We start from the raw sequence: 21,657 nt of genomic DNA, 5'->3' as shown, positions 1-21,657 counted from the left end.
TTGCTTTTGTTGTGAAGAGCAAAAGACAGAAACAAAGTGCATCAGTGTCTCCCTGACTCATCACATTTGTCACAAAGTCCCACTTATTAATTTCTTGGTATTGGCTGAAAGGAAGCGTATATCCGAGCTGTCATGTTCCAAGGCTGTTTGAGCAGCAGTGGGAGACAAGAGGAGAACCAGGTCCATCTCACTCAACTCAGTCAGAGTGATAATTCTAAGAATTCCATTTCACTCCTGTCAGAAAATATTGAGAGGGAAAGATTCAGGATGAGTCACCTCCATAGTTCTAGCTCCTGTCAGTGCTTTCTTAGAATTACATTTTGGCTGAGATACTCAGCATTTAACAAAGCATCAATGAATGCAGGTTTCACTGCTAAGCTGAATTGGAATATCTGAATTTCACACTCAGAGTTTAAAAATGAGCATGAGAGAGCTCGATATCACCGTGGTGAAATCAGAGACTGACATCTTGTGGCTGTGCAATAAAGTACACTTTTAGTAACTGTTGGTGGGCTGTGTCAGCGGCAGCTCTGGATCAGCATTTGTTCTAAACATATGCTCATATTGAAATTGGCAGTAAGCCATACTGCTGTTATACATAAACAATAGTGTTACTACATTAGTAGTAAGTCTACAACTGAGGTTTCTTGAACCTCTACACAGTTAATCCTTCAGTTTTTTGTGATAGTTTAAATAAGTGAAAATAAAATTAAAAAAAGAAAAAGTAGTGGTTTAACAGGCTAAAAGGTGATGGCATGTTTTTATGTGAAAGATTAAAATATAATTCTAAAATATGTGACCTGAAAGGAAAGTAGTGCATACATATTTATTCATTCTGAAAATCCAAATTATGATTTGTGCCAGCGAAATACTTTCAGATGTCACATAATTAAGTCTCCCGGCATGTAATTTTCTTCTTTCATCTGTTACGATTAAAAACTATGGCACTGGAGAAGTTGTTTGCATGTGGAAGCTGCTGATTGAGGTTTCTAAAGCCAAAGTAATGCCTTGATTTGAAGAGGAGATGTCGAGGATGCAGAGCACGAACAAAACAGAGAGAGAGGATGAGTACGTTTAAACCATTTTGTCCCTTGATCAGCAAGGGAGGTGTGAGATCAATGGCAGATAGAATAGATGAGCCTGGAGCCTTGATGTGGAAGCAGGAATATCAGACAGGCAAAATAATTTTTTTCACTGAAACATGGCAGCAGGAACAACTCTAGCACCTCTTTAAGTTTTAAAATATATAGGCAGACAGTCATTACAGACAGAGTCTAAATGCTTGTCAGCTGATTTTTTTTAACTTGATCTATTTTGTTATGTATTACAAAAATTCATCTTTAATAATTTTCTGCAACAATATATTATCCCTACGAAGCTTAAGGATTCTCTCCGGGTACTCCGGCTTCCTTCCACCATTCAAAAACATGCATGTTAGGTTAATTGATATCTCTAAAATTGTCTTTAGGAGTGAGTGTGAGCGTGTGTGTGGTTGTTTGTCTCGTTTGTCTCTGTGTGGCCCTGTGATGGACTGGCGACCTGTCCAGGGTGTACCCTGCCTCTTGCCTGATGATCGCTGGGAAAGGCTCCAGCCCCCCCACCCAACCAACAAATAAGCATACTGCTAAAGCAACACCCAGGTTTAAGGGAACCATTGGAATGATCTAGTCAAATCCCAGATCTCAATTCCTTTGAAAATCTGTGGTATGTTGCTTAGCACTAGCAGAAGTCATTTAGCTTGAAAGGCCTGGAGCAGTTCTGCCTTTAAGACTGGGCAAAAAAAATAAATAAATAAATAAAAAAAAATCACCCTGCTAAAATCTGCTGAGCCATTCACGATACATACCAAGAGACCTGCACTTGTGACTCCTGCGAAAGGGGGCTCAACAAAATATCGACTTTTGTGGAGTGAGTACTTACTTTCAAAACGTAGTACTTAGTATTCTTGATTGTTTCACAATTCTAAATATTTTGCAACTTACAAATGTTATGTTGATCTAATTATACAAACTTACCAAAAATCCATTTTAATTCCATGTTGTATAGAAATGTAAAAAAATGACGAAGTTCCTGAATGCATTCTTAAGACTAATCAAAGATGATAGCTTTCACAGCCCTGAGGATAGCCATGATAACAACTTTTTTTTTTTTAAAAATCGGTTGGTTTAAGTCTGAGCGCCTGCAGACATCAGACAAATATGTTCCTGTCAGACCAAAGGCTGACACTAAAAGAACCCATGTGGATTTTTAAACCCACACAGATGAAAAGCAGTCAGCTTCATCTACTTTAAGAAAAGTTTCTGTGTGGTTCTGTGATGGAAGGTGACTCCTCCAGGATGTAACAGCTGGGATAGGCTACCCCCACCCCCCACAACCCTGAGTTGGATTAGGCAGGCACAAGAAAGGAATGAATGGATAGATGGATCCACTTGAACAATATTCTCCACCCCTTCTGGATCATGCAACCAAATTGCAATGGTCCTAATCTAACAAAATCCAGAATTGTATACCATTATCATTTGAATTTCAACTGAATGTGAAAGAAACACAGATTTTTTTAAAATTAAATTAATTGTTTGTTGCCTCTTACTGTGACTTACAGACTTCAGTCGTTCAGACATGTGCCTTAGCCCTGTGGAAAGGGGGACGTGTCATGGAGCTGAGAGGAGATTTGCATACAACCCAGAAACCAGGAGATGCCAGATGTTTTTCTACAGCGGCTGTGGGGGAAACAACAACAACTTTCCATACCGAAAACACTGCGTTCACAAGTGTATTAAAAGCAAAAAGGGTACGGTCATTGTAAGAGATCAGGGGTACGTTTCACAAAGTAGGCTAAGTGAAAACTGAGTTTATTAACCCTGGAATGAGGGAAACTGAGTTTTCCATTTCACAAAGGGCGGTAACTGAAACCAGACAGAGCAGTAACTCTAGCCTGTTTCAGAGAGAGAGGTAACTTAACTAACTAACTAACCGCTAACTGTCAGTTACTGTGGTAACTAACCTGATCGGGTCCAGGTTTTTCTCATTGAACCAAGAGTTTCTCTCTGTCTCCACCCTCTTTCAGCCACACACGCCATTTGATTTCCTCATTCATTCATTCAGTCAGCAGGCGAGTTTTGGCGTAGCCTAGTTCTTATAGTTCTCGAAGTCACTAACATGGCATATCCTTTTGACAAAGATCCCGTGGATGAAGGTACAGCATTACTGCGCAGAGAATTAAATATTTGTCAGGAGATGGTTATCATAATGTTTTAGCATTTCCAGACAATTATCTTTTTGAGCGGCACCATCAGAATCTGTCGGGACAAAAGAAAAAAAATATGACATAAAAGTCAAATAAATATTTGTATTAATAGGCTTAAAAAAGATATCCACAGGCCTATTACATTTTATAAAAGGCACTTGTGTCTTGGGGGGTGGACTAAGAGGATGAGCTCTCTCCAGGGATTCCCTCAGCCACTGGCCTTCCAATATTCTGGCTTAGGGCCAGTTCTTCTGCCTCCTTAGAGGTGGCGGTGCTTGGCCAGCACCCGTTTCACGGGCATCTGCCTTCTTTCTGTTGGCTGAGTAGAAGTCTGTGTTAGTTTAAATAGACTTAATTATTTAACAGAACATGATATAGATGAGAAGACATGTATGTGTGTGAAAACAGCATTATGTTGGGGATAAAACAACTGCACAGTCAAATAGCCACTTAATATTTACTTTACAGTGTAAAACATGATGAAAATTAGGTACCTCCATGCCGAGATCTTACCTGTTTGAACAATGGGCCTCATGCAAGAACTGTTCGTACGAACAGATTTGTTCTTAAGTCGTGGGTACGAGTTATTTAAGAGAATTTGCGCATTCCCCAATGTTTTCGTATTTTAAGTTTTCTTTCAGGTACGAACAGAATTTATGAGTGATCCAGACCTGTCGTCGTTAGAATTTCAGGCTCTTGGAAGAGAGCGTGTGTTCCGAGACTGTGTAGATATCCTTGCGGAGACAGACTAATGGCTGACGTCGCGATTTAGAATGCCAAGGACTGTGCTGCTGCAAATATGCAGTTTGCTAAAGCCACAACTCCAGAGAGAAACACGCCGATCAAACCCAATTCCACCACACGTGCAGGTCCAGGTCCTGGTCCTCACCCCCATTTTTGGCCACTGGAACCTTTCAGAGGGAGATTGGAGACAGATCGGGTGTGTCCCAGTCCTCAAAGCTCTCATCAGTTTATCACCCATGGCACATCAAATTCATATACACTGCTGTCGAACAAGAACAAATTAAGGACTTTCATGCCGTGGTTGGACTGCCAAACGTAATCGGAGTAATAAACTGCACACATATACGCATCATTCAAAGCACCATATTATTCTGGCATGCTGCATTTTGCACATTATTGCCATGAATGAGGGTCTCCTACTAACTGAAACAGCCCAGGCAGACAACATGCCAGAAGACCCCCTCATGGACCGCCCCATCAAAGTGCCATGATGATAAGCCAACAACTGATTGCACAGCTTTAGTTGCAGTCATCGACCGCCTGGCCATGGCGAGACTTTTTTTTTTTTTTATGCCATTCTCATATCAAACAATTTCTTCTTTATTTCGGTGACATTATGAACTATAGGTGACACGGAATTAACAGCACTTGTAATTGCTTACCATTTCTTCGCTGTAGCAGGTCCCGTAATTCCACTGCTGACAAAGCTATAAATGACAGATTTTCGTTTTTGGATCTCTGAAAGCAGAACTTAAATCTCAGAGCCTGTAAAGTTGTTCTTTTTGCGCCTTGGTGCCAGTCTCATGCCTCAACACTCAACACTTCCTGGCACAAGAAAGAGGAAGCGTAGCCTTATATGGTATTATTTTGGGCGTGAAGTATGCAAATTTACTATTATCGTGCATGTGCACTTGAATATGTACGTATGGCATTCATCATTTACGCTGGTCGTTTACACACTTTTTCCGAAGTTAAGGCGTTTACGAAAAAAGTAAGAGAAATTTAGAATAAAAATACGAAAATGTTCTTGCATGAGGCCCAATGTTTTTACATTTCATCTTAAGCTGCTGCCAAGTGCGCTTCTCCCCCACGGGATTGCACCTAAATTAAATAAATGAATAGGCTACAATTCAAGTAGTTTTCCCCTGTAATATTATTGTGATTGCAAAGGACTACATTTAAACTTACGCATTGACCCGGAGCAGCAATGTTCTCCCACGCCGTCTCCCTCTCTTTTGCAGCTGCAGCGGTGTTGCACTTCTTTCTAAAAACGTGTTGAAACTCGCCGTATGAGCGCATTAAGATATCCAATTCAAGGTTGGTGAAAAACGTAGCTCTCCTGTTCCCTCGTTGCCATGGTGGCTCTCGTCGAATCGGGGCTCCACTGATGCTGGTTTTTTATAGTTGTGGCGCACGCGCTTAACTCCAGGTGAAACTACTCAGTTGACTAAACTAACTGAAATCAGCGTTGCTGGAACCGGAAACTCACAGTTTTCTATCTCAGAGTAGATCAACTCCGAGTTCAGGGTTAGTCTCAGAGTTTGTTGAACCTGAACCTGCTTTGTGAAACGGACCCCAGCTCTAAAGTGTGTGTTTTCATTGTTGAGCAATTCAAACAGAAAAGGAAACAAATCTCGAATACTTTACTTTCATTCATTACAATGAATTAATTTGTCAATGTGATCCAAAGTTAATTTTGTTGGTTCTGTTGCAGGTCACATCAAGGGGATGATCCGAATAAGGAAGAAAAATGTGGACAGCATTGTGAACCGCTCAGTCTGAACACTTGGATCTGCGTGAGGTTCCTGCGCTAATACTGTGCGCTGACTTGTATTTATGTCTTTATTGTAGTTTTGGTTTTACTTGTATCTCCTGCTCTGTAGTGCTGCAGTATATTGCAAATCAACTCTACTTTAAGGCCTGTCATCACTTTTCTTTACATAACCCCATATAAATTAGGTTAATTTCTTGTAACTGATCACCAGACTCGTCCTGCAATATCTGTTTGATTCAATAAAAGTTTGCTCAAAAAGCATTGATCCACCATGCTAAACTAGGGCTGCACTTTACATCATTTGGTGACAATAGGTCATTCAGGAATCTGTATATGGGAACAGAGTTTCTTGTCTATGATCCTGTAGTCATTTGAAAAATACCACCACTTCTCGAACTCAACAGCTCCTTGTCTGTCATCAACTCAACCAAACTTGACAGATAATGCGACCATTTGACCATCTGTTCAGGCTGTATGGTCATAATTGGGTTGTACTTCCAGACTTTTCCCAGGAGCACTCCATTATCTCACATTCTGGTCTTGGGTGTGTGGCAGCACATTTTTCACTAATTACCACATCCCGTTTCTGGTAGCTTTTTGTTGTATAATGCCATGATTTAGTGGTGATGGAAATTAGCACAGAAAAAAAATTGAAATAGTGAAACGCTACATGTGTGCTGAGCTAATTACAAAGATATTCTTGCCAAAACAAAATAAAATCATCTAGTAACCAAAAAACTAAGCACTTGTAACTTTTACACATCATGAATCGATTAAAAACAGGCTGACTGTATATCATATATATGAAGAAAACTTTGACTTTGATATAATCAGTCCTATATACCCCTGTGAATAAAGTCAGATAGTCTGAAAAAGGGATATTTTCAATTACTTCAATTACTTTTCAAAGATAAATATAGGTTAATCTAAAATGATTCTTTCTGAGATGATGATATATTGACCTTGAAAAGTCCTGTCCTGAAGCTACAGTAATGCTCAGAGGGTCACTTGGTCCATAAAGCCACATGTCCATATGATTCTCAGTTATGAATCTCAGTACATTCCCATTTTAGATGTAAACAATCACTTATTAGTCATTTTCATATAACATATCATATGCAAGTAGTGCACCACAACATGACCATTAAAGCAACAATAAAGGCGTGCAGTTTTACCAAATATGAAACTGAATCACTCATCATTAAAGTTGAAAAAATATTTAATCAGTTTTATTTCTTGGTCTTAGTTGTAGAATCAGGAAGAGAACAAAAGCGCCGCCCAGTGAAAACAAATGATTGATTGATTACGCATCTGGACCATAGACTTACAAAAGAAAAGAAACATCCCATATTATATTTTGTTTCACATCTTGCTAAATTGCTCATGTTGCAGCTGCTAAAGGATAATGCTCAGGACAGCCTATGTTGTTGATGTTTAATATACCAGAGAAGGTTTGATGAGCACGTAAAAGTTTAGCATGAAGAAAAACTTATTTAAAAGAGGTTTTTCTAGTTTTATTACTTGTGTAAAAATAATTGTAGTCAGATTTACTTTTATAGTGACTGAATTGTTTTGAAATGTCATTGACAAAGACATTTGTTCTGTTGTTTGCATCTAATTGTTTCTCTACAAATATTTTTGTCTTGACTTCTAAAAGTGACTTTAAAAGAAACTTTTTTTTGGCAATGTTTTGTTCAGCAACGTTACTAACGCTTCTACTTCATATATACTGTAGGAAACTTTTCTATAATGGTTTAGGTATAGTTGAGCAATATATATATATATATATATATAGCTCTCACTGTGGGTAACAATTTATGATCCTGTAAGAATGAAAACAATTTCTGATTGCTTTATTTTATGAACCTGTTTTTCCCTTCAAATCTCTTCAACTTTAATCAACAACTACTGCATTACTCTTGTTGCGTTGATAAAGTAGAACACAAGGGGGCAGTGTTGTATAAAGAAAGCGGGTTATCAGTGGCCCTGCTTGGCCATACAGCATGTGCTTTAATGTTCCATTTCATAACTATGATTGTAAAGTATTTGAAATGTAAGAGTGCTAAATAATAAAAACAGCCAATCCAATATTCTTCCGTCCTGTTTTTATTAATTTATTTAAATTTTCAATAAGACAGTGTCTCTAATGAATATCAGATGCTTCACTGTGAAACAAGCAAATCCAGGGAGTTGTAGCAAACCCCACATTGAAGAGTTTATCTATATTTTATAAGCTGAATATTGAATCTGTCAAGGAAAAGAGTAAAGTTAAGTAAATCTCACAATCAGAGAGTGCTAAGGAGTACATGTACAAGTATGAAGAAATATTTGCAGTAGCATTCAGATCTTTTATGTGAGGAATTAAGTTTTACAACTGAGTAATAACACTACTAAAACAATTAACAGTGCACTCTTTAGTACTTGTTCATCTAATGACTGTGCTGTGAAAGGGAATACTTGTAGTTTCAAACTCAGAGAAAACTATCGCCTGACTCTGTAGCCCCTCACAGTCAATGAGCATTACTTTATTTATCTACATGCTGTTTTAGTTTTATGGCCCATAACTTTTAACTCTCCACTCTTGCTTGATTGTTTTTCTTGATCTCTGTGTTGCCCCTGTGATGGACTGGTGTCCTGTCCTAGCCCAGTGACAGCTGGGAAAGGCTTCAGGCCCCCTGAGATTCTGAAGAGAATGAAGCTGGTATGGAAAATGAAGGAATTCATTAACGTTCCACTATTTAATTGAGTCTAACAGTTAGGACCAATGTGGTGTTTAGCAGCAACACCTGCACTTTACAGTTTACCTTTACACTTTACACGACTAAGTGAAACAGTGTGAGTCTATAATACAACAGTCAGTCATAACATATTGCCTATTTAGCAACAGCACTCCCCTTGTACCAGCCTCCCCAAGAAAAACATGTCGAAGACACACTGCACAGGAGGGGCCACAGAACATGGCGAAGTGTCTAAGGTGTTCGCCTCACCTCCGAATTCCCAAGATGTCAAACTAATGGGATCTCACGGCATGGGTGGGAAGCAAGCCCAATCCACAAAGACCCCACACCACAGATCCCAAAGGATCTATTGCTAACGTTCCAGTCCAAGACACTGTTGGATGTGTCTTGTCCACCATGCCTTGATGGGTCAAAAGTCGTTTGGCTGCAGGAGGAGGCACTCCTCAGCGTTAAGTTAACGCTTGATAAACTTTTAACTAATTGGTGTAGCTGTTGCCTTATGAGTAAGTGAACAAGCTGTGATTTAAGACACAGTCCATAAAAAGGATGAATGAATGCTGCTCCCACATTTATCATGAAGAAAAAAAAAATTTGTCTATGGATGTTTAGCAAGACCATGTAAGGTGACTCCAAATTAAATGGAGAACAATATTCAGCTTTTGATAATAACACAAATGTTTTATTAGTAACATTTAGTGCTGTGCAAATGTCTTTCACCAGCCCTTATTTATATTTTGCTTCCAGGGAGCCAAATTTTCTTGCAATCTCTTGAAGTGGTCTTGTGCAACAGTTCTCCAGGCTTTCTGGAGGTTTTTTAAAGCTTTTATATGTACATTGGGTGCTTTTTCATTTATTTCCAATTCCTGAACCTGAACCATTTTCAGAAGAATTTGCTTGTGTCGTTTGTGTTGACCTATGAATCACTCAAGCATAGACACCTAACTCAAGGGTTGAACCAGTGTTTTGTCTACAGATAACAGACAACTTAGCAAATAATATAGTTTCAATTGTAAATAAGCTAGCCTCAAAGACACGTTTTCCATGTCTTTATTGCATTTAAGAAAAAATGTAAACTATAACACAGTAAAACAGGCAAATACTAGTGTTCAGAGCCTACAAAGTGATTCCCAAAGAACTATTTGCCAAAAACACATAGTGTGCAGTGTGACCATGATAAAATGCCTATGAAACTGGACAAATGAAGGACAAACGAAGAAGAAGGCAGGCCTAATAAACTACCTACAGCAACTGAACAGTATCTGACAGTGACCTCACTAAGAAATAGGGTGAAAATACATAAAAGAGAACAGGACAAAAGGGGCCAGCATCCAAAGAAGAGCTTTGAAATGTTCTTGAAAACTGTCCCTAGTTTTCTTAAAACTAAAATTCTAAAATGAAAGAAAGGTTGTCTTAGAGGGTTCAGGTTGTGTTGACGAAAAAAAGTCTAAATACTAACTTTCAAATAAATACATAATCTTTTGATAAATTGTTGCAATCATTACCTTTTTTTCCTATGTATAGATAAGAGGAGGCTCAAAGCTGAATGCATTTTGGGCATTTCTAAAATTCTGCTTTTGCTCTTCAAACGTTCTCACAAACCATCACTGACATGTTGGACTTGGAGGGGATAAAATGCCAGAAAAGATCCCCGAACGCTGCACAGCTCGTTTCTCCCTTAAGGTGAGCAAGACTGCATGTTATGCAGCTGTCTATAGATGTGCCAACTGTGGTGAGTTAGTGGGAAACAGCCTTTTCCAGAATAAACCACAATTTAATTACATAAACAAAACCCACTTGTCTGCTCGGGGAGTGTGGGAGTTAACAGGCCAACCATCCAGCGCCATGTGAAACTCGCCACAGATTCCAGGTCCTCAGCTGTAGGCTACAGTGTGATGTAACAGGAAGTAGTGGGTTGACTTCCAACGTCAACCTGACAGCCGTTTCTCCTGCGCTCATTGAGCGCTGGAGATTCGCTGTGGTCGGTCCGACTGAACCAAAGCCGAGGACAAGAGGACGCTTTTGGGATTTCCTTCGGAGTTCATACCGGTTCAAACCGCTGCAGGATTAAACTCTCTGGTAGGACGCGCTGAAATGGAGTGTGACTTTTTGTGCAGTGTGCTGCGCTCATTCCATGTTTTCTAGAGATATACTGTAGGTTGGTGCCGAACGCATTGAACGCTAAGGTGACAGGGAATCCGTCGCTGTACTTAGACAACATTTGGCTACACAAACGCGCCGTGCCGAGTAAATTTCATGAGCTATACAGACTCAGTATTCAGTTTTAGGTGAATGAAGTCACTACGTGATCGAGCGTTCATTATTGTCGAGTGTTGCAGACTCCTGAGGCTTAATTCTGTTTGCACGCTATAGTAATGCGTAAATGCCCCGCAAAGGGTTAAAATTGTGCAGTTTTTTTTCTTTGACATTACATTGTTGTGAACATGTATGCACTGCTGACTCAGCTGTGGCTGTTACAGCCACGGAACAACCCAGACCGGTCATCCATCCCACACACTGACATATCGTTTGTACAGAAGTGCAGCAGGATTTCAACGTTTATTCAACTGGTGCCTTCAGCTCTGAGACCTTCATTCAAGAGATGGTCACCGGTTGCTAAATAGTCTGCAGGGTTACATAAGCAGCAGATTTTGACATGCTGGAAGTTTGTGGGCTGAACAGTTAAGAAAGGAGGGGATGATGATGGTGATGATGGTTTTGATGATGATTGTGTGTAGGAGGAGGGTATTATGATGATAGCCACTATTGGCAGAGAATACTTGGCTCAGGAAAGATGCAATGGAGTCTCAGTGAGGGAGGTGACCACAAAGATAACTCCCAGTCTGAGGCCAACTGGCTTTTCAGAGCAGTTTTTGTTCACATGAGTGAACTCTTTATGTCATTGCCTCAGTCTTGCTGCACTTACTGCACATTTGTGGCTGCTATTATATCTTTGATAGGCTCTGATAACCAGGATATGTTCACTAAATTTTGTCAGATGACAAATGTTACTATGTTCACTGTCATATTGGTGAATAACGGAACGGCAATGATTAAAGAACTGAACTGATTGCAAAAAATGTTCTAGTCTTTTGCTATATCTTAAAATGTTTTATAATCTGTTTCATAATATGAAACAGAAATGTTTCATATTATGTTTTTGGAAACCAAAGAAGTAAGAAATTAAGATAACATAAGTTAGTAAAGGAAATAATTAGGCCATTGTTAAAAACTGAGAAGCAAGTGGATACTTTAGTTCCTTTAAAATCTGCGTTGTGTCCTCAGCTGATGTCTGGAACCTAATCAGGGAATTACATTGTCTTAATCAAGCCAAACAGAAAATAAAAAGTGGGTGAATAGAAAGAAAGAGGTGATCAAATAGCTGTATTAAAATGCTTTTTGAAGCTGATTCTGTTGGTTTTTAGGCCCTGAAATCTTTCCACCCACCTCCCATGAGCCATATTGGGACAACCTTTGGATTAAATATTCATACAGCTGATGCAGAAGTGGTCCAATGTTAAAGGACAACTTTTGTGTATTTCATAGCTGCCAGTTTCTTTGAAAAAAAAAACCTGCAGTATCTGACTAACAGGAATGACAGCAGGTTAGTTCAAACTGTGGTGACTTGCTTTCTCTCCCTGTTTAAATTTGTCACAGTTTAGACTTTTTGATGGGTCTCCCCTGGCGATTTCTGTTTATGCACAGAATGTAAAGCACTTCAAAACGCACTCAAAGAACTATGAATTTATCTGCATGTTCATGACAAAACATTTACTATTACTGACTTTAACATTTTCTTCAAAATTACTGTAGTCTTTCTCTGTGTCATCAGAAATCAAATAAATGACGTGCTCCAGGATGCCGGACATAGGCATTGTACAGATAAATTCAAATTAAAAAGCACCAGAACATATGCTCTCAACTTTTCCTCTTTTTCTATTACCTTTTTATGTTTTACGCATAAATGTATATATGCAATTTAAAAATCTAAAAGTATGCCAGAAAATGGCAGAAATTTTTTTTCCTACAAAGACTCGGCTTCGAAAGAAAATGCAGGGATCTCTAGCATAACATTTTAATAATAAAAAATAAAAAAAACTCAAAGAAAACCTCTGATTTCTTATCAGAGCTGTTGAATTTTTCATGTTATCTAATACATACTCAGCTTTACTCAAGAGATTGGAGTAGAAGCCAGTGGGCAGAAAGATTTTGGCTGTAAAAGCCCAAAGTTTCAATGGCATTAGTTATTCCTATAAATTGATTGCATACTTTACTTAGTCATATAAATTCTTTACATTTCATTTGTAAAACTTGGAGTATTTCACATTGGTTTGCTACTGCAAAAAACAAAAGTTTAGTAAAGGACCTTATCAACAATAAAATTACGGTGTGTCTGGGCCTTCGTTAGACAAAACTGTGACTCTGCTGTAAACGGGGAAGGTAAATAATTAATTCATCAGTTCATTTATGCAGCTGGATGTGTGAGTGCAGCCCCAGATTATGCTCTTGAAACACTTTATAAACCAACAACTACGTTTCACATGGAGGCTCAGAATTGATAAGAGTACCAACCTGTGGAAAAAAGTGGATGTGACAAATCGGTTATCAGTCTGCACTGCAGCTAGAAGTTCGCCATCAGTCCTGCTGTGCGTGCCTGTTGTGTGATGCTTGTAGTCTACTGGTTCACAACAGCCTGTTTGATAGTTGTATGTATTCCCTTCCTGTTGTTATAGTGTTCATGTGTGTTCTGCGAAATTATTTTAGATTGTTGTCACAGATCAGACATTGAATATAACCATTGATGGTTATGTCCACCTTTGTCTGGGATGGTGGATGCTGCACCAATTTCTCAGCATTAAGTTCCTGTTATTAGACTAGCAGCACATCAATATTAATAAGAAATGCTAAAAAGTAAGATTGCTGAATCAGTGTGTTTTGTTCATTCTGCATACATTTCAGCTTATCAATATCGACATTTAGCAGGCATATCAGATGAGTCCATGGGGCCATTTTGTATTGACCTCTTCAAATGGCCTCAGCCTACAATCAGTAGAAGTGGAATATTCTTGCCATGCACTGCATTCAGGTGTCAGACTATTCAACTCAGAGTTTATTACCCATGTCAAGAAGAAAAGATCTTTGGAGAAACAAAGATCTTGACAGTTCTTCTCCAGAGCCCTTACAATCTCCACTGTGCAATGGCTCTTTTCTTAAAGCAGTGCCTTTTGAAGTCTGTGCCAGTGTAATCCCATTCACTCTGTGGCTCTTATATTGTAACTTTACAGTCGAGCAGCAAATGGATAATTGTTATGTTGCTGTATGGTGTTTTCTGATGGGATTATGTGTGTACAAGTGATGCCTCACTACTCCTCATTAGTCTTAAGACTAATGATGATTTTCATGAAACCTGACCTCTCATAAATCATCAAGGCATAGTGGCCTCCTTCAGCCTGTCCATTATTGATTTTCCTGTAATGTCAAATTTTCTCCCTGTTGAAGATTTAGAGGTTTGAGAGCTCTTGCATTTTAAAGGAAAATGACCACCAACTTCAGTTTTTTTACAGACCTGTATACCATTATTGGCATACAACTGTCTGCTTACCGCAGAAGTCATATTACGTTAAAGCACAACAATGTACGCATGCAGCACTCCCCTTCGGCACTGTATGTAGTTTCAGGGATGGGAAACCTTTAGAAGGAATTTTTCCACTCATACATTATGAAGATTTTTTCCCCCACTTTGACCCAGTTTGAATTTAGCTCAAGGTGGTTAATGGTGTAGCAGATGTGTGTAGTGATTGGCACTTTGAGTCGCTGTAGTTTGTCGAGGATAGAGTAGTGGGAAGAGGCTGTGTGGTTTTAAATAGCCTTCCATGTGGTGTGAGCTAAAGAAACTGTCAGTGACTTCAACATCCATATTTACTGTATGGGATGAGCTTCTGGTATACAAATGAAAGGATAGTTCTTGGGAAGCTCTGGGTGTTTGTGTTCCAAAGGTGAGTCTGTGTTACTGTGCAGTAGTTGCAAAAGACAAGTTCCACTTCTGTGTTTTTTACTGTCCCATATAATGAAATTGCCATATTATTTTGGAGGATTTGACAGAAAAGACAATTAATGAATAATTTGTTTTACATGTGCAGATATTCCTTTTCATTTCAAAAAGCTCCCTTTCTAAGCACTTCAAACTGCTTTGGATCCTTCCAGTTCTCATTTTCTGGTGCTGTGAGCAAATATCTGCTGCAGACATTGCTCTTGAGTCTCCAATTATCCAACTTACTCTACTGTGAAAATATGACTATTATGACTGTCAAGCTCATGCTGCTTTAAGCTGTGCTGAAAATGTATCCACATTGTTGTGGTTAATTGGTTTCAGCGGTTGTTGTTATCTTGAATTCATTGTTTTTTTTATTTCTTATTCCAACTTACATACTTGATCTTGTAGAAAAATAAGTTGGTAACCACAAAGGATAACGGGCATCTTTTTGTAAAAACAGTAAAGTGTAAGTGTACATAATGCAGCTAATTCCCAATAAAACTGCTCTAATTCACGTTTTTCTGTATCTCTTGTCAAAACGCAGCCCATTAGAAATATGTATCAACTCGCAGTTAAAGCATCTTTAGACTGACGTTCTTCTCTAATAAAATCTCTTTATAACTACAGTGTCATCTGACAAAATCGCTATTCAAGTAACTTAAAGACGATTTGGAATGAATTCAGCTCTACCATATCTGTACGCAACCTGTCTTGAACATTTTCTCACACAGACCAGTGTTGCAGCATCTGACTTACTTGGGTAATTAACTCCATTCCACTCCCATATACACAATGGTCCAATTTAACATGACATCAGAAATTATTGAATTGTGGTAGTCCAATTAAAACATGACTTTTAAAATACAAGTGAACCTGTTTGTCCAATTGAATTCGTACTGAATAAGAATTTTTAAAGTCGGACTAACGGCCAGATAAGGCGGTTGCATGACTATTGACTATTCAGATTCTTACTCTCTATTCCATAACTAATACATCCTTAGTTTTGATTCCAAAATGGTGAGAAAAAAGGACATCTAATGTTGAGACAGCTAGAAGTATCTTTGTTCTGAACGTTCAAATTCAAAATGTCAATTTTGTGTTTATAGGAAATCTCATGTAAACTATTAGCTGTTTGAGGTGCAGTGCAATCAGCTACACATGTGCTGACAGAGAGGTTGCCTTTTATTTGCAGATTAGTAGCCTTTCCAGTGGGGATTCTAACTTACCCATCTTTCCTTCAAGATCTGTCCAGAGGTGGACCAAGGAATTGATAAGAAAAATGTAACCATTTTTTTACTGGGTACTTTCTTATTGATTCCTGTTTGAAATTGAGTTTCGATTCCCTATCGGCAACATGTGAGCTTGCTGCTGTGGCATGTGTTAATAATTCATGAGCAGACTGACAAAAAACTCATGGTGATCAGTTGATGGGAATCATCTTCAACAAGTGCCCAGAACTTTCTAGCTTCTGCTTAAAGGGGAAGTTTTTTTTTTTTCTTTATTGTTTTTTTTTTTTTTTTTAAACCTGGACCTTATTTCTTGCATAAAATACGTTCATCTACTCCCCAATAACAGTCAGCGTCCTTCGGGAAGATATGTAGGTTACTGAAGATCCGCCTATATCCATATAAAGGGAGAGAACGGGGCATAGATAATACAGCCTCTATAGAAGGCATTATCTCTCTTTATTTCACCAATACTTTAAGCCAAATGAATGACTGAACGCGTTGTGCTGTTAAATAAATAATAAGCTGCGCTGCAGCGGGACGCGTCAATGACATCCTCCAGGTAAACTCGTGTGTAGAAAGCCCCCGATAAGCCCCTCAATAGCCGGCAGCTCTGAACTAACAGTGCAATAGTACGCGTTCATTCATTCACTCTTCTTAAAGTATTGATGAAATAAAGACAGATAATGCCTTATTTAGAGGCTGTATTGTCAATGCCCTGTTCTCTCCTGTTATATGGATCTCCAGTAATCTAAATACCTTCCGAAAGACGCCAACTTTCACCAAACTGTTATCGGTGAGTAGATGAATGTATTTTATGCCAGAAATAAGGTCCAGGTTTAAAAGAAATTAACTTCCCTTTTAAACTTCAGTTACTCTTTTCCTTTTCCTTTATGACAGCACATTTAAAGGTTTTCGGACTAAACCAGCCAGCTGATGTTTTCAGTTTTTCAGTTCAAACATCAGAAGCCTCTAAGAAGCTGTGGGTATCGTATTTTCTCTTTTTCTAAATATTTTATCAGGGATGGAGAGATGAATCATTAATGGAGAAAGTCCTACATGGGATAGATATATTATGTAAAAAAGCAGTTTAAGTACTTTGATTATAAATTGGCACTGACAACTTTTATCAGCAGGTTTTTTTTGTTTTTTTTTCAAAAGTCTAATAATTCAGGACTACATTTTTTGACGTGGGCAACCACACACAGGAAAGCAGTTACTTTGGAAGGTTTCGCAGTTCGGAAATGCTGGGAATCCCGTGGAGACTGTGTCCCCTGTCTGTGTGTGGGAAATGGAAAAGTGTATGCTTTTTGTTTGTTACATTTCATGGCATGCCAAAATTCCTCAAATAATGTACAAGGCTTTTTCTTTTTCAGTTTCAAGCCTTTATTTTAAATTCTCATTGTTAATTGTATGACTTTTCATATTTTTTGAGAATGCCTTATTTAAATTTGTGTGTATATAAACACTTGCACCTCATTTTTACATATCTGTATATCCAATATGCGAGTCAGTTAGAAATCCATTCCATCCTACAGTTTGTGGAGCTCTGTAATTCAATTCCATTCAATTAAATTTTATTTATATAGCGCCAAATTACAATTGTCATGTCAAGGCACTTAAATAATATAGTCCAATTCAAGCCAATTGGAATTCAATTAAATGTAATCATAATCCAATGAAATCCAATTAATAAATTTAAAAATAATCCAATTCATTCATATAGCGCCAATTCAAAAACAATATCCTAGCTAAGGAAACCAACAGATTGCATCGAAACTTGTCTTCAGTCCAATCTCCCGTTCTGAGTGTGCCTGTGGCGACTGTGGAAAGGAACGACTCCCTTTTAACAGGAAGAAACCTCTGGCAGAACCAGACTCAGGAAGGGTGGCCATCCGCCTCGACCAGCTGGGGTTTGAGAAGACAGAAAATAGGGAAAAGAGAGGAGAAAAACACCATAACGCCATTCAAAGGATACCTGTTGGAACAGGGAAACACAAGTTAATAAGCACAATAATGTCACATGTACATAATATCAATTGAGAAATTAAACAGGGGGAAAAAGAGAGCAAAGTGAAGAAAGGTGTGACAGATGAGGTCCCCCAGCAGTCTAAGCCTATAGCAGCTTAACTATGGGATGCTTCAGGATCACCTGAGCCATCCCTATCTTTATCAAAAAGGAAAGTTTTAAGCCTAATCTTAAAAGTGGAAAGGGTGTCTGCTTCCTGGACATTTACTGGCAGCTGGTTCCACAAGAGAGGGGCCTGATAACTGAAGGCTCTACCTCCCATTCTACTTTTAGAAACTCTGGGAACAACAAGTAAACCTGCAGTTTGGGAGCGAAGTGCTCTGTTAGGAAAATATCTTACAATGAGATCTTTAAGATATGATGGAGCTCGGTCATTAAGAGCTTTATATACGAGGAGAAGAATCTTAAATTCTATTCTGAATTTAACAGGGAGCCAATGAAGAGAAACTAAAACTGGAGAAACATGATATCTCCTGTTAGTTCCCAGCAGAACTCTGGCTGCAGCATTTTGGATCAGCTGGAGGCTTTTCAGAGAATATGTGGTACAGCCCAATAATAAAGAATTACAGTAGAATTACAGAATTACAGTTCTCTGCATCACCCTGAGACAGGATGTTCCTGATTTTAGCAATATTATGAAGGTGAAAGAAGGCCGTCCTAGAAACCAGTTTTATATGTGCGTCAAATGATAAATTCTGGTCAGGACAAGTGTGCAAAATACTGCTGTTGTTTTTTTCCCCCCTCCAGAAAATTTAACTCCAGCTGTGTATTGCAGAGAGAGGGACTGCGATGTCTGCCAAAAAGCTGAATAAGCGAAATAGCAAACAGATTAATGATCTATTAACCTGACAAGCTGTGACTACTCACTTAACACTTCCTGCACCGTTTCAAACTAAAATTCTTCTAGTTTAAGTTTGACAGAAACACTCCTGCTCTTTACTTACTCAGACAATTACTGTGAAATATGTGAATTCACACCATTTACAATAGCTCACCATGCTTTTTCCAGAGTGGTTTAAAATTAAGGTACCAACTTGACAAAAGCTTAATCCAGTACAAAAACATATTTAAAACAGCATGGCTATTTGATTTAATTGAGCACATAAAAGTGGTGTAGAGTGAATTATTTTCACATTGTCAGAGACATTACATTGTCTGTGTGTGTTTGTTTATTCTTTCCTCCCTTCTTTGCTCCCCAGTATTACTCAGTATCACCCAGTATTAGAGGCTGGTTTCTTTTTGTTCATGTCAACTCAACCTGTAGCTTTTAAGAGGCCCCAGCGTTTAATTGAATACCTGTTTTTATTAGAAGAAATCCGGTACATAGAATTGCAATGACCAAATAAACACTTGCTGGAAATTTATTCCTCTAGGCTTTGTAGTTTCATTTGGCTGAAAACCAAAATGTCCCCTGAACAAAACTGTGACATTTTTAACTAGCTTTTGGTTACAGCTAAAATACATACAGATGTGAAAGTTTTCTTCATTCTCTCAGAGAAAATCATAGCTAGAAAGTAGAATTTTTTTTGCAGTTGACAGGTAAATAAAGAAAAATAATAGGGAATTTAGGTTTCATTTGGACATCCTGTTTATTCATATTCAACCGGTGGATGTGAGTGGTCTATTCAAAGCCTTGTTGACACTTGTGATGGTTTTTGGTTGTTTTCTTTTTACTTTGTTGATTAACTTGAAATAAACCAGCCCAGCCCTATACAGTATGTATAGTATGGAAGACATGTAACACATAGATCTGTTAACTTGTCTAAAATATAGTAGTGTTACAGTCCATGGTTGTAAATTCTAAGATGGCAACATACTCCATTGCTGTTATTTTCTGTTGGGCAACATTTACTTGACATGACAGGAATTGCAATACAAATATCAAAGTGTGTAAGTCGAACAGCAGCCATGCAATATGTAAACCTAATCATGTCTTTTGATCTTAACCCTAACCATTGAAAATGCAGTAGAAAACTTAGGAATCATGAGTGAGATGAAAGTAGAAAAGTGCAATGACTGTTAAAAAACAGTGACAAATCGAACTTTGAACTATTCCTGTGTGGGGAAAATGTAGTATTTTGTTTTGTCATGAGATCGTGGAGAACACTTCAAGTGTGGCACACAACTTTAGACATTTGTCTCACAGTTTATTTCTCGTTTTCAGAAACGTTATACCCCTTTTTAACCACTAGGGTTTGGAATTGTTTGAAAATGATCAGTTTAGATTTTTCTTATCAATCCCAGTTTTAATTGACTCCTAGTTTTCTGTTCCAAAAAGGCTTTTAAAAAACTATGTTAAGAAAAAAATCCCTTTATTCTGAACATTTAACATTTTTTATTAATTGTTGTGCTAGTGTGAAGAAATATAAATCACATATATTTATAATCACAAGCTATTTATGTTTATGAACAACTTAATCATGCAGGCAGGTCCAATGTGATCACGTCTGCAGGTCCTGACATAGACTCCCCTTTATTTTCAAAATTAGCTAGCTTAGCTAGAAAAGCGCTATACAAGTACACTCCATTTACCATTTGGTTATGATCAGGAATGTATAAGAAGAATTCTGTGGGTGTCCTGTACCAGGTATGCAAAATACCTATGGTCAGCTATCCCCATTCAGCTTATCAGCATTCTCACTGCTGTTTCGCAGGAACAGCTTTTTCTAGTTCCTATTTGGGATTGAGTTTTGATCCTTGACCTTAGGATACAATTCACCACAGATGTGCTTTTAATTTGTTTCACTTCCACTTACATATCTTGTGGATTCAGCCTTTCCATATGAATCTTCAAACCACAAAGAAAATGCTGTGGTCACTGTTACTGCTGGTGACTATTGCAAAATTTAAATTGTTGGATCTCTGCAATATTAATCTCTATAACACACCAGCTGTACATTGCAACTGGAGTATGATTACAGTAAGGCTGATGCTGTTAAAAAATAAAGACCACGTTAATTATTGATTGTAAAAAGGCATAATAACTCCATTGGATGCACCACATGTCCTTTCACCAATCCACCCTACGACTTGTTATAAAGAAATGGCACAAACCTGCACAGTCACAGAATGCGGGCTTTGGAAGAAGATTGTGAGTGACATAATCTTTCAATATTCATAGTTCCTTGGGATCTGTCCTTTGTCAGAGGATGAAGCTCCAGGGCTTGAGAAAGTATAGTGACAGGCTGTATACCTTGACATCATCTGTTTTGCACAAGTATGACACTTTCACTACTTTTTAAATTTCCCATGAGCACTTTGTGCATTACTGTAGGAATGATTGCTTTTCCTCCTCTCAGCACAATACTTGTGAATAGATCCATGTGCTTGCCCTGAGGATGCTGGCATGCTGGGTGTGAATGCAATGACATGATTACTTTGGTATCTTGGTTGTTGTCTGGCTCAAAACCACAAAAAACAACAACCTCCCTCTTGGTCTGTCAGCGTAAAGAATGGGCCCTGCATTAGTCAGGGTGGATGGATTGTGGGAAAAAAAGCAAGCTTCTCCTTCACATCTGCATGGGGTTGCTATTGCTTTCCCTGACATCTGGTGATGCCCTTGGCAACTTGGAGATCTGCTGTCATGTCCCGGGCTTGATGGTATAATATATCAGGCATATGGGAAAGATATAAAGGCACAGCTGATGTTGTTGGAAATTACCATGAGCTCTATGTGGGTCTGCTGATTGAGAGGCAACTCTATAGTAAACCACTGTTTCACATCAGTTTGTAAAGCTTCTATTTTTGTTACACATGGCCAACATCTCTCTCATAGAGACCAATATGCTGTCATATTCCTTCTTTTTCCCAAACAATCATTAGCTTCCACTGTGTTTGCAGAAAGATCAACAAGAGAGCAAGCTGACCT

The 21,657-nt window shown here is 38.4% G+C and overlaps 2 protein-coding genes across 3 annotated transcripts in view; both read left to right on the top strand.

The window, feature by feature from the left end:
- tfpia (tissue factor pathway inhibitor a) overlaps positions 1–7,851 on the top strand; it is a 51,833-nt gene extending 43,982 nt beyond the window's left edge. For both annotated transcript variants that reach the window (XM_072397903.1, XM_072397902.1), the window contains 2 exons: positions 2,603–2,791; positions 5,706–7,851. In XM_072397903.1, coding sequence (XP_072254004.1) covers positions 2,603–2,791; positions 5,706–5,773 — 257 coding nt within the window. In that variant the 3' untranslated portion in view covers positions 5,774–7,851. The remainder of the gene's footprint in view (positions 1–2,602; positions 2,792–5,705) is intronic.
- A 2,515-nt stretch (positions 7,852–10,366) lies between these two features.
- Positions 10,367–21,657, top strand: part of calcrla (calcitonin receptor-like a) — a 32,729-nt gene continuing 21,438 nt past the window's right edge. The window contains exon 1 of the mRNA XM_072397901.1: positions 10,367–10,579. The gene's annotated coding sequence lies outside the window, so the exon portion shown is untranslated. The remainder of the gene's footprint in view (positions 10,580–21,657) is intronic.

This window comes from Leuresthes tenuis, unplaced genomic scaffold (assembly GCF_036924035.1).
Source record: "Leuresthes tenuis unplaced genomic scaffold, fLeuTen1.0.hap1 SCAF_12, whole genome shotgun sequence".
In the NCBI taxonomy this organism is placed as follows: Eukaryota; Metazoa; Chordata; class Actinopteri; order Atheriniformes; family Atherinopsidae; genus Leuresthes; species Leuresthes tenuis.
Note: the sequence above shows the minus strand (reverse complement) of the source record. Positions and strands in the feature narration are given on the sequence as shown.